Consider the following 20,392-nt stretch of genomic DNA (forward strand, 5'->3'; position numbering starts at 1 on the left):
TCAATGGCTCCATGTCTAGTTGGCAGCCGGTTTCAAGCGGAGTGCCCCGAGGGTCGGTCCTGGGGCCGGTTTTGTTTAATATCTTTATTAATGATCTGGAGGATGGTGTGGACTGCACTCTCAGCAAGTTTGCAGATGACACTAAACTAGGAGGCGTGGTAGATATACTAGAGGGTAGGGATCGGATACAGAGGGGCCTAGACAAATTAGAAGATTGGGCCGAAAAAAACCTGATGAGGTTCAACAAGGACAAGTGCAGAGTCCTGCACTTAGGACGGAAGAATCCCATGCACTGCTACAGACTAGGGACCGAATGGCTAGGTAGCAGTTCTGCAGAAAAGGACCTAGGGGTCACAGTGGACGAGAAGCTGGATATGAGTCAACAGTGTGCTCTTGTTGCCAAGAAGGCTAACGGCATTTTGGGCTGTATAAGTAGGGGCATTGCCAGCAGATCGAGGGACGTGATCGTTCCCCTTTATTCGACATTGGTGAGGCCTCATCTGGAATACTGTGTCCAGTTTTGGGCCCCACACTACAAGAAGGATGTGGAAAAATTGGAAAGAGTCCAGCGGAGGGCAACAAAAATGATTAGGGGTCTGGAGCACATGACTTATGAGGAGAGGCTGAGGGAACTGGGATTGTTTAGTCTCCAGAAGAGAAGAATGAGGGGGGATTTGATAGCAGCCTTCAGCTACCTGAAGGGGGGTTCCAAAGAGGATGGAGCTCGGCTGTTCTCAGTGGTGGCAGACGACAGAACAAGGAGCAATGGTCTCAAGTTGCAGTGGGGAAGGTCCAGGTTGGATATCAGGAAAAACTATTTCACTAAGAGGGTGGTGAAACACTGGAATGCGTTACCTAGGGAGGTGGTGGAGTCTCCTTCCTTGGAGGTTTTTAAGGCCCGGCTTGACAAAGCCCTGGCTGGGATGATTTAGCTGGGAATTGGTCCTGCTTTGAGCAGGGGGTTGGACTAGATGACCTCTTGAGGTCCCTTCCAACTCTGATATTCTATGATTCTATGATTATAGTCTCAGTGCTTCATTCTTTGATATTTTGGCTTGCTCTGTTACACCAGCTAGATCCTGACATCAGTGGCTTTATTCCAGTGGTTTCTAGTTTTACATTGTAATTGAAATCAAAATTTGGGCTATAGTGACAGATCCATGGAATACCTGCTTTGTTCATGGTAAAAGGTCCGACTTGCACACTGAATCGAACAGTGGCACTAATATAATCAGAAACGGCATTATAACACCACACAAAAGGGTGGAGTTATAGTTCCTGGTTCTTTTAACATTTAACCATATAAACTTAACAGGGTTTCCAATGCGAGTTCTTGTGTAGTCATGTTTAGAGTTCATTGTTATAACTGGTGTGTATAGGAAGCTGTTACTTCCCCCACAGTTCAGGAATTGGCTAGAAAATTTAAGGGTTGTGGTAGTTGGCATGCAGCCAGAAGAGAGTGAGTTGTCTTGTGCTGACCTACCACTCTGAGTGCAAAAAATCCTTCAGGTACAGAAGTTCCATCCTGCCTCACTGATTGCATAAAGCCTAAAATTGATAATTCCTTGAGATAACTTCTGAGAAGCAGAATTACTAGTAACTTCTCCTTTCTTTTTTTTTTTTTTTTTTTTTTTTTTAAATTAACCACTTTTTTTATACAAAGCTACTGCAAAATGGCAGAACTTTGAAACTTGGTCTGGGCATAGTTCTTGTTGAAGACTAATGTATGATTTTGAAAAAGTCTAACTCTTCTTTAACTGTTAGAACCATTAAACAATTGCATACTAAGCTTGTACAGCAGAATATTAAGTCTGCAAGTATACACTTCAAGGCAAATGTTGTGCATGTGTGTGCAGCTCATTAGTGTGTGTGGGTTTAGGGAACATAGAAGTTGTGCTTCTAAAGGTGGCTGTGCGTGCAGGCCCCTGCAAGTCAGATAGCTCTGCAAACTGAACAGCTGTGCAGTAAGAATCAGATTAGATCCACTAGCAAAATACTTGTCAAATTTATTTTGCTTTAAAAAGTTGCTGGAAACTAATATGTAGTCTGCTCAATTAAAATCTAAAAACATAAGGCTTTAGCAGCAACATAATTCTGCCATATTACTCATGCATACTATTCATGGATTGTTTGATATTTCCAAACGTATACCTTATTGCTGTCTCCCAACCTAAAGGGCCTTCAGAATAGTTCAGGATGGCAGGTCAGAGGAAGGCAATTATAGTGGGTGAAAGAGGCTTCAGGACCCTAGCTCTTACAGACTTTCTGCAAATGTGTTATGACATCTTTAGAAGAACCAGCAAGTGACTCCTTGAAAGCCACTCACCTTTCCTCCTTCCTCTGGTTGTCTCTCCTAATGTAGCTGACTGCACATGCAGCTAACTCGTCCAATGCAGCTGCAGCAGCCTGCCAGCCCAAGCTTCTCTTCAGTATGCTCATGGTGCTCAGCTCAGCATTTGATGGCATCAGAGGATGCTCCTTATTCCCAGAAACATGTAGCCACCACCTTCAAGTGTACTCTGCAAAGTCCCACTCATGGGATGCATTCTGGTAGCAGTGCCTGTTAGAGAGCTCACTCACCCCTCCTGCTCCCCCCTGCATTCCTCTGTGTTCTCCGGATGTGCCTATAAAAGGGGGTGTGCTCTCTGCCACCTCAACTCTATCCAGCTGTGACCGCAGACAGATGTGAACTTCTGTGGATCCACGGAACCTGAATTTTCTCTCTTGAAGAATAAAGTGTCTTAGCTTAGTGTAAAAAGCAACAGAGGGTCTTGTGGCACCTTTAAGACTAACAGAAGTATTGGGAGCATAAGCATTCGTGGGTAAGAACCTCACTTCTTCAGATGCAAGTAATGGAAATTTCCAGAGGCAGGTATAAATAATCCATACTGATTTATACCTGCCTCTGGAAATTTCCATTACTTGCATCTGAAGGAGTGAGGTTCTTACCCACGAAAGCTTATGCTCCCAATACTTCTGTTAGTCTTAAAGGTGCCACAGGACCCTCTGTTGCTTTTTACAGATTCAGACTAACACGGCTACCTCTCTGATACTTAGCTTAGTGTGTGTTTGTTTAGTTTTAAGTTAAGCTTAGGGTATGTCTCACTTAACGTGCTGCAACCGCACCACTGTTGTGCTCAGACAGAGAAAAGCTAGAAAAAGGGGGTGGACAGGCTCAGCTATCATTCTATCACATAGTGGCTCCAAAAAAAAAAAAAAAAAAAATTGGGAACCAACAAGTTAATAAATTGTGCCATAAGATGTACATCATACCATATGCAGGGCGGAGTTGCCAAGTTAATAGTGCGGTTACAACCTTTTGTATTGCCTGGCAAGTTTAATGCATCGTTAAGGTTGCATAGTTAACGGTTTTCATTTTTGTATGCATGTATGTGTAAAATATATTGGCAGATTCCTGCAGTCTTTATACAGACAAACTCCCACTGAAGTCAGTATATGTTACAAGTGAAAGCTCTGTAGAAAGCTTGACCCAAATTCTATAGCAAGACCTCTGGTTTCTTAGCAATCCAGGACAGCAGACTAGAGGTTTTCTGGCAGCTTCAGATAAATTAAAAATTGTTTCATACTGAATTAAATATGAAAATGAATAATACAATTAGTTTATAATTTGCTGTTGCTTAATTTGGTGTTAAATTCCAAGTTTTACACTTCCCCTCCATTTTTATCTTTCACCATGTCATGGATTTTTCTGTCTTCAGCTGGCTGTTTTGCCTGCAATGTTCAGTAAGTTAATGCAGTGTTAACTTTTAAGCCTAATAATAATAAACATTAACACCCCATTCAAATGAATGATGACTGTTCATATTTAGAACAGTTATTTCAGCTATTGGCAGACTCGAGCACATGACCCTGCATCAGCTTATAACCAGTTCAAGTTTTTAAAGTTTGCAACAGCAAGTGCTAGACATTTCTTTTAAATGACACCTTGGATTCAAGTACAGTTCTGAAGAAAGAAATGGATTTTTGATATATTCTGCAGCTGTGGAATTGTGGGGAATTTGGAACCTGATTATAAACTGATATGTGTCGGAACTTTGCCTGAGAGAGGACTGCAGGGAGCTGTTTCATATATATTGAATAACAGGTTTTTTACTGACCCCTCTTGGAACCTTTTTTCGACTTGAAAAGTTTGTCAATGGCTACGCTTTGCCTTTTTTCTCCTAGGCCCATTTTTCCTCCATATCTTTTTACCCTTTATTCCATTGCACACTACTGTAGCCATTCGTTTTTATGCGGAACCTTATCTCAAATTCTTTTTAAAAATGCATAGAGTTTCCCTTGTCTATCACAGCAGTAATTCTTCAAAGAACTACAATGGGTTAGTTAAGTCCTCTTCCTAAATTCTTACTGGCAATCTGTAATTGACAGGGGCTTATCCATGTGTTCACTGATAACATCCCTTAAACTGGTTTCCAAGATTTTTCCCGGCAGTGGATGTTTAAACTCAGTAACCTCTCTTGTGTCAAGCTTTGTCCCTCAATCCTTTTTAAAAACAAAGCACAGTAATGGATTTATTTTCCATTTTCCAATCCTGTGGAATTTATCTGAAATCCAGTGAACTGGAATGAGAAGGGGGGAGTCAAAGATTCACCAGTTTGCTTGCTTGCTTCCTCTAAAACCCCTGAGTGCATGTTTATCTGGATCTCGTGCTTTTTCTACATTAAGTGCATCTAACTCTTTTTTATATAATTCTGTTATCTGTGCACTACCTAGCTCCTCAGTCGTTCCTGGAAAATTGACCGCCAAGTTGGGCATATCTCCACCCTCTTCCTCTGCAAAGACAGAGGCAAAGTAATTAATTCTATTCTTTATCCCCCTCTAAGGTCTCCATTTTCATTTTAAGTGGCCCTGTGGTTCTCTTGTCCTCTGTCTAATGTTTGTGTGTATATTTATATTTGAAAAAATGTCTTAACTGAGATTTTTCTGGAATTTGCCTTTTTTATTTTAATTGTTCATTATTGGTTTCAAAACTTTAGATTCCTTTATGGCATTAATATTTTTAAGAGCCTTTATTTATTTACTTCCCCATTGTACTTAGCCACATGTGTTTGTTTCTGTTAGATCTTTGCTTTTCCTGTCAATTAACTTGTTAGGGGCTTGATTCAGTTTCAGAAAATGTTTTAAGAAAAAATAATAATTTCCACATTCTAAAAGTCATAAAGTATCTTTCAAGAATATCTGGTAAAGGAACTACAGATCTAGATTAACTTCCATAAAATCCTCATTTTTATTTACATAAATAGTTGAGGGCATTTGTGATTAAAGTTAAGTTTACTCTGTTAACTCTTGTTGAATAGTCAAAATAAAATGAAATTGTGTTTCAAACAGTTCATTCATCTTAGCACTTTCTTAGAAAGACCAGCACAGTCACCATAACTAAAGGGTATTTCTGTTTATCTTATCTAATTTGGAAACAAATCAATGTAAGGCTTTTACTATAAGCTGTAGAACAAATTATAGCATAAATTTAAGGAAAATAAGGTCTCAACCACATATTGTTGATACTGATTTTGCCGTGAGTCTTGCACAAACTTTTTGGGTGGATTAATGCACATTGTATCTTTAATTGTAGAATAATACCGCACCGGGAGCAATGACACGCCGCAATACATACGTTTGTAGCGAGAGAACCACTGCAGATAGACATTCAGTAATCCAAAATGGCAAGGAGAACAGGTATGAAATTTCTCAAAGAAAAATTTGCTGTACTTGTTTTCTCATGCTTCGAAAAAGTTGTTGTATATGATTCAAAATGAAGCAATATCACTAAGTGTTACATTTTTCTCTTAAAGGTAAGTACGAATCCCCAGCTCGTGGATACTTGCAAGTACTTGTTTCTGCAGTATGTAGACCTGAAGTATTCTACTAAGATTCCCAAAATTTGTAGATACTAACTTATGGACCATGATCATATGTTCTGTGGTTGGATAGCCTATGTACACAGGTTAAAATTGAATCATTCAGTCATTCTTCTGGATATTTGAACAAGGAATGCCCTGTTTCAGTAAAAGATTTTTGGTTTTAAAAAATTAAAGAAAGGCATCTGTTTGTATTAGAGGTCAAATTAAAACACCTGAAAATGTTGGTGTGTTTCTGTCTGTACATATTCCACTCTATGCTGTACTCATTATGATATTGGAGTGTCATACTTTTAGAATATTGCTGATTTATTCTAGAAAAACTGCCTTCTGCCTGACCAGATAACAGTGTGAGGCCTGTTACTATACTGTAGAGTTTATAGGCTCAGGTATCCCTTCATCATGTCACCCCTGAAACATTAAAATTTAACATAATCCTACCCTGTCGGGTAGAAGGGGGCAAAGGAAGAGGAACATATCAATGTGAGCATCCCCTTCACTCACAGAGGCAGCTTGTCAAGTAGGATATTTAGAGTGCATGTGATTTCTTTATTGGCTGGAGTGCTAGTCAAGAACCCACCCCAGTCCCCCATTACTGTGCTGCCTGGAGATTTACTGGTTCCAGAAACTGCCAAGCAGGGAGTTAATTTTGTTTTTCTGTCAGGAATTGGGGTGAATTTTAACTACAACTAGTTGAATTTGAAGTCTGCACCAGTTAGTTACAGTTGTATGGTTCTGCCCTCCAGGTGGCTACAATCTGTGGCAAGTTGTTGAACAAATGGGACTGTAAAGAAGCAAAGCTCCTCTCTGAGGGCATGTCTACGCTACAATCTTAAGTTAACCTTTGTTAGTATCCACAGTAGTTACTGCAGTTTTTCATGCCCACACTAACCTTCTGTCGACAGTGCGCATCCTCACAAGGAGCACTTCGTTACACTGACTTAAGAGCAGCAGTATGGGGGCTGAGAGCCTGGGCTCTCAGCTCGGTGCACAGCTCTCTGCTGGGAGCCCGGCTGCCCCTCTGGACACCTCCGGGCTCCCAGCTGCCTAGAGCCCGGGGGGCAGCAGGGCTCCTAGCCAAAAGCAAGGAACCTACCAACCTTTCTTGTCAATTTTACAGCTCCAGCAGGATCTGTGAAATTGACATGAATGACAGCCAATGTAAGTAACGCAGTGTCTGCTGGAGGGTGTGTCACCCTAACTACACAGACCTACACCTCTCATGGAGGTGGTGTTATGTCAGTATAGTAGGGCACTTACATAGGCGGGAGCAAGGCTGTAGCATAGACACTGACCTAATTAGGTCGTTGTAAGCTGCCTTACGTCAACCTAACTCTGGAGTGTAGACCAGGCCTGAGTGAGGGTTTAGAATTTCATACGCAAATACGGGCCTTCTCCCTAAACTAAGGGAATGCTAAGTTTGAGGGGAGTTACATTATGCAGGAGATTTGGGGTTACCAGTCAAATCAATGGTGATAATTTTTTTGCTGGAAGTCTGGGAAAAAAACAAATAGCTCCCTTCTCATCAGTTTCTTTCCATTGATCCCTATTTTGGGATCTCTCTGGCAGAGAAAGGGAACAGGCGTTTGCCCCTACACCCTCATGCTGCAGTCACTGTGTGAAATTGACTTCATTTCACAAAGGGTATGGTTTTGCCTCCTGCTTTCTTCTCCAGCAGCATGTAAAGGAAGAGAGGGACTGAGTTGGACATGCTGAATGAAGGTTCGACATCACCTCCACTGGTGTCTGGGATAAGGGACATGACTCTGACCTTTGTCTCCTCCCACTGGTCTTCAGCAAGCCTGGCAGGAATTAGGGAGAATTAAAACCTAAGTCTAAATTGACTCTGCACACTTCTCTCTTCCCCCTGCCAACCTGGCCAACTAGGTCTGTAATTGACTAGTATGCAAATTACAGCCCTATTAAATAGTGGTGTCTGTCTCTCTCTCATCCTCCAATGACTAGTCCTTGTTAATATTACTAAGTCTTTGCTTGGGTTAAGGAAAGGGATGGAAAACCTTTTTAATTTAAGATATGTTAATGTGTTTTTTCTGTCCAAGTTATTTTTAAACATGATGCTGCATGCAACCACAATGATGTCCAAAAGGTATAGTTCTGAACAGTTGCTGTACCACTTTAGAGAGATGCCACCTGGTGTCAATCCAAAGACATCTTTTCACTCACCTCGCACGCAAACTGCTTGGTTATATTCTGCATTTATTAATCTTGATCTTAAAACCACTTTCCTGATAATTCAGTAACTTCAGCATTTTAATAGCTCTTAGGTAAACAATAGTCATTAGAAATATTTATACAATGCATGTGAAAATGTGTCCCTTTGTACCATTGTTTGTTAGAGCTCATTACTTGCTTAGCTGGGTAGTCTGCTTGGTTTCTTTTATAATCAGTCTTTAAATTAGCACTCTGTTTTGCAGCATCTTCTGGTCTACGAGGCCTTAAATTGAAATAAACTTCCGGGCTTAAGAGAGTTCAGTGTTATCTTCTTGGTCTTCTGCTGGGAGCAGCTTCATTCTGTATTGCTGAGAAATTGCTCCTTTGTCTTTTCTGGCCTTGACTTTCTCAGTATTACACCATGCTTCAATAGACTTCATTTTGTCCAAAGTCAGTGCTGTACAGTACATAGCAATAAATAAACCAGGGTGTTGGCCCCACTGACCTTCCTAGACACATGCGTTATATTCTGCAACTTATCTTCACTTTCAAAAATGCTGAACAGTCCTGCCTTCTGCAGCTGTCAGCAGGGAGGGAAATTTCTATTCTTGATCAGAGTGTAATGCAAGTAGTAAAACTGTTCCAAACTTCAAGTTTGTTAGGACATACTTTGTGTCCTCATTAAGGCATTTATACTGTTGTCAGACATTTCACATTAACTTTTACCACTTTTTACTTTTGATTAAAACATGTTGGACTTGCTGTTATGGAGTCTATCCTTTGATATAACAACTTCATTATTAGGTTCCATAAATATGCAGGTACCACGGTAACTAGCAAGATCAATGTGTTAATTAAAAATATTAAAGTTTGACAGAATAAAACACAGCATTATTAAGTTTGTCTTTATAACTAGAAATTCCTGGTTGTGATTCAGTGGATTTCACTATTTGTGCATGTAGCGGTACGTCTTAGATTGGCACAATCTGAAAATTTGCTGCAGAGGGTTATAGTCAAATCTCAATATACTTGGTTGCTCATAGTTGGACATAAGCTGAACAGATTGCAGTAAGTGCAGTATTGATTGGATCTAGAATAAATGCTGCTTTTTCAGTTGTTTTTTTATCTCTCCAATACTCTTATCTCTGAACTCTATGAAAGATAAAACTCTAGAAAGATCTGTGGTGTTTTTCTTAGATGTGGATTCTGAAGTAGAAACCTAGTTTGTTTGAATTCAGGGTTTCTTTAGAAATGGGTTTTTTGTGGCTTTCAAATTGCACTTCTCTGTGATAGCAATTATTGTAAGGGAGAACTGCTCTAAAGAACATTTCAGCTAAGATTTTAGGTTTACTATAATTGAGGATGTTGAGAATAGTGACCAACTGAACACCTGAAGAGCTCTTCTAATGTCAGGAGAGAACACATATATATATAAAGCTTAAATGTGTTTCATGCCTTTCTTTACAAAACATGTCATCCCACCGCACGCTGCATACCTGTGCTCTTTACACATTGAGTTTTGACATAGGCAGCATATTTTAAGAAAAAATAATCAATTAGTATAGGGACCAAAAAAATGCCTTCCCAAGAGCTACTCTTTTTCCTACTCTGAACATCCCAGCTTGTACCATAGTTTGTCACAACTGTGGAAAACTGCTGGAGGTGGCTTATGAGGTTCATGTGAGTACATTGTTTGCAACACCTCACATCTTTTTATAAAGATTTTTATTGTAACAAAGTAGTAGTGTATCACAAAAGAAACAATTGCAAAACCATGTTGTTAGGAGCAAAGTACTTAGTTATTGCCATGACAGATGTGCAGCAAGCTTACAGACCAAGAAAGCAGTTCTAGCAGCAGGATATGACAGCACCAGGAGGATGACTTCTGACAAAGATGGGGTACAGAAGATTCTGAGGGAAAAGGCTCAAACGTTAAGCATCTGTTTGGAGGTAGGGGACCCAGTTTCTATAAGTCTCATAATGCCCTTAAAAATAGATAAAATTTAGAACAAATAATCCTAAAAAGAGGAAACAGTCAGTTTATCTTTGTAATAAGTTGTACAAATTAAGTTTTGAACCTTTAGTGATCATTTGTTTCAGGATTATTTATCCCTTAAAAAGTGTTTATCTACTTGAGATGCTTTCTATTGAGATTGAGACTGTTCATGCAGCTCTCTGTTCATCCTCCTACAATTTCTTAACTCCCTGGTGTTGGGAATTTTAATGAAAGGCAAAATGGGTTGGGCTTCTTATTACAAATAAAGCCATTAACAAAAAAAGTGATTATAGACAGGGATGCTGATGTCTTCATCTGTGGAAAAACAAAAACCAGGAATGCTAAAATAACATATCAGATCCATTCAGTGAAAGGCTTTTTTTAAAAATTACCCAATTTACATAAGAAAAAGCTCCACTAAAAATGACATGCACGTTGACTCAAACTTTTTTCAAAGCATGCTAAATAATCTCTAAATCTATAGTAGGCAGCTGATAGTCTAACTGAACCAGCATCCTTGCAGATCTTCTGGGGTTCTGAGTTAACTGAATGACACAGACTCCAGAGCTTGTGCCCCCAATATCTGTAGCCACAAGGGAGTTTCTTATATATGAACGTATGTAACTTTTTCTTTTGATCATATGGAACAGCAAGTTTGGAACTCCTGTTGCCAGATACTGAGTTTCTTCCCTAAGCCTGAACAGTGCTTATTTTTTACCACCTAGTTTAAACTATGAAGCACCACATGACAGCCATCCATCCTTTTTGCTGAAGAAGATTCAATAGACCTTCCTTCAAAGCATGAATGTTAATCGATGTTCTGCTCAGTGATCCCCAAGTACAAAGTATTCTTGAAAAATCTTGTCCTTTGCCTGCACAGAGATAATTGAACTGCCATTCCAGAACTCCAACACCCCTAGTCCTTGTAGCAGGGTAGACTCCTCAGTAGGATAGACTATTAATTTGCTACTCTAGCATAGATATCCTAAACCTTCAAGTCTGGGTTATGTCCATTAAGTCCTCAACCCATTACAGTGGTTGAGGTTTATTAAAATGAGAATCCCACTGGAAGAGCAAATTTAAAAAAAAACCTGGGCATTTTCAAGCAGCAGCAGAGTTCTTGACTGGAATCACTGTTCACCCAGGAGATCATTCCCAATCATTAGACCTGCGGTGTTAAGAATGTTTTTAAAAAGCATTTTTCATAGGAAAAATAATTGATACAATCTGCACCTTTATTTCAAATAATACTTTGGTGCAGATCACTAAGAATTCCAAGGCCCAAGCTTCCTATACATCTAGTCAAGACAGGTGTCCACAAGCTAATGCTGTCAATGCATTTGAATTATCACATTGCAGAAAAGGACAGTTTAAAAAAAAAAACATGTTTTAGTCAGTGTAAAATAGTTAATTGCTCTATCTCCTATGCAAGTGGTGGTAACACTTATATTCTTTTTGACAAAAGCCAGATGTTTGTGAGAAGTGTTTTCTTTTCACTATACACGGTAGTTTGCACTTTGTCATTGGCCCGTCATGCTGTTCTTTCTGCCTCTGCCTGAACCCAAACCCCCTCGCAGCCTGACCGAAATGTTCGCTTATGCAGCTAGCCCTGCCTCAGTTTGTACCACCTCCTCCTCCAGCATTCGGCTGAGACATCAGAAGTCGATGTCCATGTCAGCCTCTGTGCACACGAAGATGATGTTACTTCCAATAAACAATGACGCAGATAACTTCAAGCTTATGTAAGAAAAACTGAAATAATTGTGAAACTAAGTTTTACCTGCCTTTTAACTTTGTGCTGTGGAATTTTAGTCTTAGATTTGTTCTAGACTGTATTTTCTGCAAGATGTTTCCTAATTTTTAGTTTTGTTTACATGTATTGTTTTGTGGTGTTTGTGATATAATCCTACCATAGTGAACATTTAATACTTTTTTCATACTAATACAATTATCAAAAATCCCTCTGTTTTTGAACACTGTCAGGGGGGATTATAGTCTAATATTTTTGTACTGTTAGGAATTTTTAATATTTTCAAGTAGATTGCTGGTATATAGAGTTCTGTTACAAGATGTTCACAAATTAGCAAGGTTCTCCACAGGCATAGAAAGGAGAAAGCAAGGTTATACATTATCCATTTTACACACACTTACACACACACACACTTACACACACACTTACACACACACTTACACACACACTTACACACACACTTACACACACACACTTACACACACCTGGAAGTAAGGTGTGTGGGTTTTGTTTTTTTTTTTTTGGTCCTTCCTTCTTTCATCAGTTTGGTCAGTGCAAATCTATATGCACAGTTTCCTCTAATTCCCAACTGGCTTGCTCAATATTACATTTTTCTAAATGCACAAATTTGTGTTTAGACTTTTTTTATTCCTAACTTTTTGTAAAATATTACTTGATTCTGTAATGTGCTATAGTAACTTTTTTGGGGGGGGGTTCTACAATGGCCTGTATAAGGATGTCTTTAAGTGTACTGTATTGTAGAATTTACAGTTGCACATTTATAGGCATGCATTGTTTCCTGCAAAGTGCTGGGGTTTCTGTAAAAGATAATATGAAACTGTGTAATATGTTTTTGTTTCCCTCTGTAGCACTGGTCCTGATCAAAGAACTCCTGTTGCTTCAACTCATAGCATCAGCAGTGCAACTACACCTGATCGCATTCGTTTCCCAAGAGGAACTGCCAGTCGTAGCACTTTCCATGGTCAACTCAGAGAGCGACGTACTGCTACATATAATGGACCACCTGCCTCACCCAGTCTATCCCATGAAGCAACACCACTTTCACAGACTAGGAGCAGGGGCTCCACTAATCTTTTTAGTAAATTAACTTCAAAACTAACAAGAAGGTAAGGCTTGTTTTAAAATAACAGCTGTAATAGTGAGAATTTTTCTTCACTTAGGTACTTCCCGTTCCCCAAATACTTCATTTTGCTGCAGTTCAGTTCTATTCATATTCCTTGAACAATGTGTTTTAGCCATTTCTGCAGTTTGAAATGCTAGATGTATTAGTTTTTGAATTTTTTTTGAGTTCTTTAGATCTTTGAAAGCCATTGTTCTTATAGTTTATAATTCGAGTCAAATTGATTTCTGTAGGGTTACATGGGTTATAAGTTGGCAGAATTTGGCCTATCGTACTTCCTGCTAGGAAACATAATCAACGTGTCTCACCTTGATCTGTAACATACTTGAGCTCTGATCCTGCAGAGATTTTACGCACATGTGTTAACTTGACTGTTCATTGCAATGGTGTGGCCTGTCACTAGGACTGACTTCTGTCTGTCTGGAGTTTAATGACAGGTGGGCTAAGGAGCTATAAAGCTAGGCTTGCCAACTTTCTAGTCGCACAAAAACAAACACCCAAGGCCCCGGTCCTGCCCACTACATTCCCCCTCCTTGAGTGGCTTGCTCTCTCTCCCACCCTCACTCACTTTCACTGGGATGAGGCAGGGGATTGGAGGGCAGGAGGACTCCGGGAAGGGGCCAGAAATGAGAGGTTCAGGGTGCAGAAGGGGGCTCCAGGCTGGGGCAGGGAGTTGGGTTGCAGAAGGGGGTGAGGGCTCCGGCTAGGGATGTGGGCTCTGGGGTCAGGCAAGGTATGAGGGGTTCAGGGTGGGCTCAGGGCTGGGGCAAGAGATTGGGACTTGGGGTTGGGGTGAGACTTATCTCTGGTGGCTCCCAGTCAGAGGCCCAGCGGGGGGGCTAAGGCAGGCTCCAGAAGCAGTGCCCCAGAAGCAGCCAGCAGGTCCGGCTCCTAGACAGGGGGCCAGGAGGCTCCATGCACCAGTCTCGCCCTCAGGCACCGTGCCCCTCCAGCTCCCATTGGCTGGTTCCCAGTCAGTGGGACTGCGGAGCCGGTGCTCGTGGTGGGGGCAGAGCACGGAGCCCTGTGGCCCCCTCGCCTAGGAGCCGAACCTGCTGGCTGCTTCCGGGGCACAGCACGGTGCCAGTCAGGACAGGTAGGAACTAGCCTGTCTTAGCGCCGCAGCACCATCAACCGAACTTTTAACGGCCCGGTCGGCGGGACTGACCAGAGCCATCAGAGTCTCTTTTTGACCAGGTGTGCCGATCAAAAACCGGACACCTGGTCACCCTGTATAAAGCTTCCCTAATTTTTGAAAGAGTCAGCCTAGCCTAAAAGCTCATCTTAGACAGAAGCCTGCTCAACTTTTGAAAGATTTATTTGTGTGGCACTTAGTTTAGGCATAGACCTGACACAGTCTTAAAAGTTATAGCCTACCCAAGGAGCTTAGCCTAAGCGGAGGCTTGCTCCTGTTTTGAGGGTTTTTACTTCAGCAGGAAGTTATGACGTTCTAAATTTGCCAGTGGTAACTTAAGTTTCTTCAGCTCCCATAGGAACTAAAATTTAAAAATCATGTTTTTCATATACATTTTAAACATTTCTGAATTTTTATTTTCCTCTTTTTGGTATCTGAGCCGATGACCTATAGTTCATGCACGTTAGAGCACTGCATGACATTTGCGTGTTCATCTTCGAGCTTGCGTATAAGTTTTTGCAGGAGTGAGGCTTTGGGTACTATCCACACACCTTCTGATTCTCTCCCTACCTCTGTTGTGCCTTTAGTAGCTTAATCTTGCTAAATTATTTATAGACTATTCCATTTCAGTCTTTGACTACTTGTTTTGTATTCGGCATATACCCCACAAACATTAACCCATTCACTTACTTTCCTTTTTATAACCTTGTACACACACTCTCTCAGTCTTCATAGTATCCTTCCTTCAAAACTATGTAGGCTAAGTCAACCTAATGTTTCCTCATATCTAAGTAGTGATTCCAGTGTGAGGAATTTTTGCTTTAAAATGTAGAAGTTGTCTGTGACAAATCCAAGGCCTCTCAGTCCTGTATTTGGTAAGCTTTTGCCCTGCTCCAAGTTCTCCCCTCTCTGCTATATACGATTTTGACAAATTGCCAGGTTAAAGAGGGGAGATGTGTGGGGATTTTTTTATAATTAAGATGTCTATTTTTATCTCAGTTACTTTTACCTATAAATGTTGGCTTAGAACAAAGCTTTTCTTCTTCAAACATTCGCTCCTTTTGGAGCATCTTCTTCTGTCTGCACTATTGCTAGTTTTATAATGCTCTTCCTTAATGTTTCCATCTACCATTCAAAATGTGGATGTATTCATGTACTATGAATTTGTAAGCTTTGAGCTCTGCTACTGGAACCTATTAGAAAGCATTCTCAATTATTTAGAAGATAATTAAGCTTGTAAAAGCTTGAACTCTGGTTTTTAATTCGCAGCACAATAGCTTTTGACCAGACCCCAGTAAATAATTCCACTATCTTGGGATTATTTAATAAACTGCACAAAGGAAATATAAAATCTCAATTTCTTATTATAGGTAACGTATTAAGTATGCATCCAGAAGCCCTGTTCAGAATCAGGCCCCCATCATGCTTGGTGCTGTACAAACTCATAGGAAGGCACCCCGTCCCTAAGGACTCAGCACGTTAAGTTTCTTCTTTCTCACCTTTGCAGAAAAACATCCTTTGAATCATAATCTTTTCATATCCTGCTTCATTTTTTCTATAGATAAACTCTTGTGACAATAAATTAATTATATTCCAGAGTGAGTAATTTCCCATCATTTGCCACTAAATATAAATGCATCATTAAGGCAGTTTGACGGGTTGGGTCACAGAGACCCCTTGGGACTGCCACCTGATGTGCTGAGACTACCTCTGAGCCCGTTTTCCCTGGCAGCTTCGGACTTCAGAACCCTGCCTTGTTGAGCAGACAGGCTAGTCTGCTCCAACACAGACCCTGGGTCTGAACCACGTCCCCCCCAAAGCTGCAGACTTAATGAAGATGGCTTAGAAAGTGCTCCTGTCTCTAGCACCCAGATACCCAGTTCCCAATGGGATCCAAACGCCAAATACATTTGTTTTACTCTGTATAAAGCTTATACAGGGTAAACTCATAAATTGTCTGCTCTCTATAAGGCTGATAGAGAGATATGAACAGCTGTTTGCTCCCCCAGGAATTAATTACTTAATCCGGGTTAATTAATAAGCAAAAAGTGATTTTTATTAAGTATAAAAAGTAGGATTTAAGTGGTTCCAAGTAATGACAGACAGAACAAAGTAAATTACCAAGAAAAATAAAACAAAAACACGCAAGTTTAAGCCTAATACAGTAGGAAACTAAATGCAGGTAAAGCTCACCCTCAGAGATGTTCCAATAAGCTTTTTTTACAGACTAAACTCCTTCCTACTCTGGGTCCAGCAATCACTCACACACCCCGTAGTTACTGTCCTTTGTTCCAGTTTCTTTCAGGCATCTCTTTGGAGTGGAGAGGCTATCTTTTGAGCCAGCTGAAGACAAAATGGAGGGGTTTCCAGGACCTTTTATATTCTCTTGTGGGCGGAAATCCGTTTGTTCTCCTGTGCAAAATCACAGAAACAAGAGGGAGTCTAAAGCCACCTGGGCAAGTCACATGTCTATGAATGATTCAGCTTTTTGCAGGCTGACACCATAGTTTACATGTTAGTTTGAACATTCCCAGGAAAGCCTAGATGTGGATTGGCATCTCCCAAAGTCCATTGCTAGTTAAGTACTTCCAATTACTTGACTAACCCCTCACACTATGTTGACCAAATCTGCCTTATGTGCTTCCTACAGCAAACACTTTAAATACAAGCATAGAGCCAACACTCATAACTTCAGATATAAAAATGATGCATGCAAACACATAGAATGAATATATTCAGTGGAAAATAACCTTTGCAAAGATATGTTACATGGCATATCTAGCATAAAACATATTCGTTATGTCATATTTACACTCATAAGCATATTTCTTTAAAGCATTATGGGGTGCAACGTCACACCCTCTTCCTGAACTTACTGCCAGAGACTTGGACATTGTTCATGGCGGAGGCAGTACATGTAAAATCCATGTTTGTCTGTGGTCACACCCCCTTCCAGTACCTTTAAGCCTTATGATGTGATTCATAGGTGTTTTAGCAAAGTTGTGGGTTCCTGGTCCCTGGAAACATGTTGGGGTGTAGTATCACTAACAGAATGCAGAAAGGAGTCTAGTATGTGAAAGAAGCTTATTGGGACATCTCTGAGGGTGAGATTTACCTGCATTTAGTTTCCTACTGTATTAGGCTTAGATTTGCGTGTTTTTGTTTTATTTTGCTTGGTAATTTACTTTGATCTGTCTGTCATTACTTGGAACGACTTGAATCCTACTTTTTATACTTAATAAAATCACTTTTTGCTTATTAATTGACCCAGAAGTAAGTAAGTAATTCCTGGGGGAGCAAACAGCTGTGCACATCTCTTTATCAGCATTATAGAGGGCGGACTATTTAAGTTTACCCTGTATAAGCTTTATACAAAGTAAAACAGATTTATTTGGGGTTTGGTTCCCATTGGGAACTGGGTATCTGGGTGCTAGAGACAGGAGCACTTTCTAAGCCATCTTCAGTTAAGGCTGCAGCTTTTGGGGGACGTGGTTCAGACCCAGGGTCTGTGTTGGAGCAGACTGGCGTGTCTGGCTCAACAAGGTAGGGTTCTTAAGTCCCAAGCTGCCAGGGAAAATGAGCTCAAAGGTAGTCTTAACACATCAGGTGGCAGTCCCAACCCGTCACACAGTTCATTGGCACCAAATGACTAAATTGATGTTATGAAGAAATGAGTTAATTTTGGGGCTATTCAATTACCAAAGTTGAGATTTTTTTTTTTCCTGTCTGAAATACATAGGACAATAACAAAAATTCAATCCCTTTGTAAGTGCAAACAATGCTACAGTTTAAGAATATTTTTAAACTGGTATACATTTGAATTCATAATATTTAGTGATGACTCTTTTCAGAAGAAATGTTGGAATGCTCTCAGAAGTAAAACAAAGTTGAAAACAAAATTAAGACGACGCTTCCTCAGCCCTGAAATCATTCTTCTAATCTCAGAATAAATTTGAAACTTATTAGTACCAGGTGCATTTAAATATGAAATCTCATTGTTATTGCATGTTTCACTTTTTGAATGAATTTTCAATTTAATTTGTACAAACTTTTTTTTGTTAATTATTGTTTTGGCTTAATTTCTTTTAGAAACATGTCATTCAGGTTTATCAAAAGGTAGGATTTATTTATATTTAAAAAAGTGGCTCCTGCAATTAACATAAAATTTGGCTTTCTAGCCTTGGTTTTCTAAAAACTAAACTTTCTGCTGAGAACTAAATACTTTCTTCCTTGAAAGGAAAATATAGAAGGAAATCCATTGACTAATGATGATACTTAAGCATCTGTGGCACCTGTATAACAAGATGCAAAGCATGCCTTGTGCACTCTTCTTTCTTTGATAGAGTTGATAGTACCAAAAATAATTCTGTTCTTTATACTAATACACTTAGCATGCTTATGTTTGAAGAATGACGTGTTTGGTAACACTGAAAAATGTAGACAAAACATAAGGGCACAAATGTGTAAAGGTAAGTGATGCTCTACATACTTTATCCTCTAATTTTCTTCATTAGGAAAATTCTTATCAAAATAGTGTATGAATAATTTGCTTCTGGTCATAACAAATTTAAACTTTCACCAAATTTGACTTAAAAATACAAATCACTTGAGAGATTGGAAGTTTGCATGAGGGATGAAGGATGTACATTGAAAATCTTCAAATAAGAAGCATTTTGTAGAGTACCCAAAGCCAAATTACTTCCTTTTATACTGTCCAACAGAGACATAAATTGAAACACTTAATTACAATGTATAGAATAAACAAAAGAATAAAAGTTATGCAAGTGCGTTGACAAAAGGAACCAATCTTGGAAAAACTATCCTACATAGAAAGGTTTTAAGAAAGCAGGCGGAACTGATTGTTCTTGCTTTAATACTGGCATAAATTACAAGTAATTCTATTGAAGTAGGTGAAAAAAGAGTCAGGCACCCTATTCTCAAAGCTGTATTGCTTCAGCATTCTTCTCCTAATTCTTTGGAAAGCCCTATCATCCATAAGCCAAAACATGGAAGAAAAAGACCAACAGGAAAAAAGCTACCAAAATATTCTAAAAAATGAAGCATGATGGAAATAAAAAGTATGACTTGGAAATTGCTTACATCCATATTGTCTTCAGAGAATAGAATAAAAAATAAGGGAAGCTTGAAAGATTGTGGGTTCCAGTAACTGAATTTAGAGTTTTATACTGAAAGAAATGAAATTTCACAATGAGAAACTAAAAGGTGCAGGAAGTCACGCTGAAGGAAATATTGCTAGAGCTACTCACATTTCTTTGGTCAGTGAAGACTTCTAAAACTTTGAAACAGCTTTTTGACTGAGCTAAATTTTCTAGTAATATCCTACAGTTGCCTTTTAAGTGTTGCCGAGCTTCTCTGGAATGATGATACCATGCTCACCTGTTAAGAGAAGAAGTTTTGATTCAGAAGTGGCCAAAAAAAATAAATCATTTCAGCCCAACATACTTTACTTTAAAAATGGGCATCCATTTGTACTTTCTTTCTAAAGGTAAAATCATCACTGGTATTTGCGATTTGAAGTTTGTCGTACTTTCTTTAGGCAAGCTGTGTCCTAAAATTGTTAGGATATAAATTTAGTTAATTCCATTAGGAATTGTATGTAATTCAACTCCAAACTAGCTACTGAAGTTCATTCATTCATTCAAGAAAGTCAGGGTGTGAAAAATACCTTGCATACTAGACGTGGAATGGTTTCTTTGTTTCAAAACAAATCATAGTATTAGGTTACACTCCCTCTTAGTGCTATGTTTGGGGCATTCCCAAATGTGAACATATTCTAGAATTATTTTATTGGATTAGTTGCCATCGACATTCATTGTCGGTTTACAGGACTATAAATTGGGAGGAGGAATATACATGGGCTCTGGTAGTTTTATTTGTCGCTAGGGTAGATCGGAGAAGAAATTGAGTGCCAGCAACCTTGTACACTTGACAATGAATAAAGGCGAATTTCTTAACTCGGCATTTAGCCTGAGCCACCAAGTTCTGCACAGTTGCAGAAGTCAGTGTGAGTTCTGTGAATTGCACAGGGATCTGAGATTGAAAGAGAGGCTTTGCCTCTTCCAAAGTTATGGTGATGGCTACTGTAAAACATTAGAAGGTTAATTGAGCAAATAAGCTATTATTTCCACAACTGGACGTTCATTATAACTTAACTGTAAGCCTCTACTGCGTTGAGGCAGTAAGTGAGATGCATCTGTTAGTCAGGAAGTTTAATTACATTTTATAACTCACGTTCTAGAGAGTTACCTTTAAATAGAAATATGGCATTGTAATATAAAGATTGCATCTTTTTACTTTT

The 20,392-nt window shown here is 39.5% G+C and overlaps 1 protein-coding gene across 7 annotated transcripts in view; it reads left to right on the top strand.

Annotated features, from left to right (window-relative positions):
* Positions 1-20,392, top strand: part of MARK3 (microtubule affinity regulating kinase 3) — a 106,184-nt gene that overhangs the window by 78,644 nt on the left and 7,148 nt on the right. For 4 of the 7 annotated variants that reach the window (XM_005285844.5, XM_005285845.5, XM_065593660.1 and 1 more), the window contains 2 exons: positions 5,594-5,697; positions 12,667-12,924. In XM_005285844.5, coding sequence (XP_005285901.1) covers positions 5,594-5,697; positions 12,667-12,924 — 362 coding nt within the window. Of the gene's footprint in view, positions 1-5,593; positions 5,698-12,666; positions 12,925-18,162; positions 18,190-20,392 lie in introns of all 7 variants that reach the window. The other 3 variants (XM_005285843.5, XM_042858242.2, XM_065593658.1) reach the window with 1 other exon arrangement.

This window comes from Chrysemys picta, chromosome 4 (genome assembly GCF_011386835.1).
Source record: "Chrysemys picta bellii isolate R12L10 chromosome 4, ASM1138683v2, whole genome shotgun sequence".
NCBI lineage: Eukaryota > Metazoa > Chordata > Testudines > Emydidae > Chrysemys > Chrysemys picta.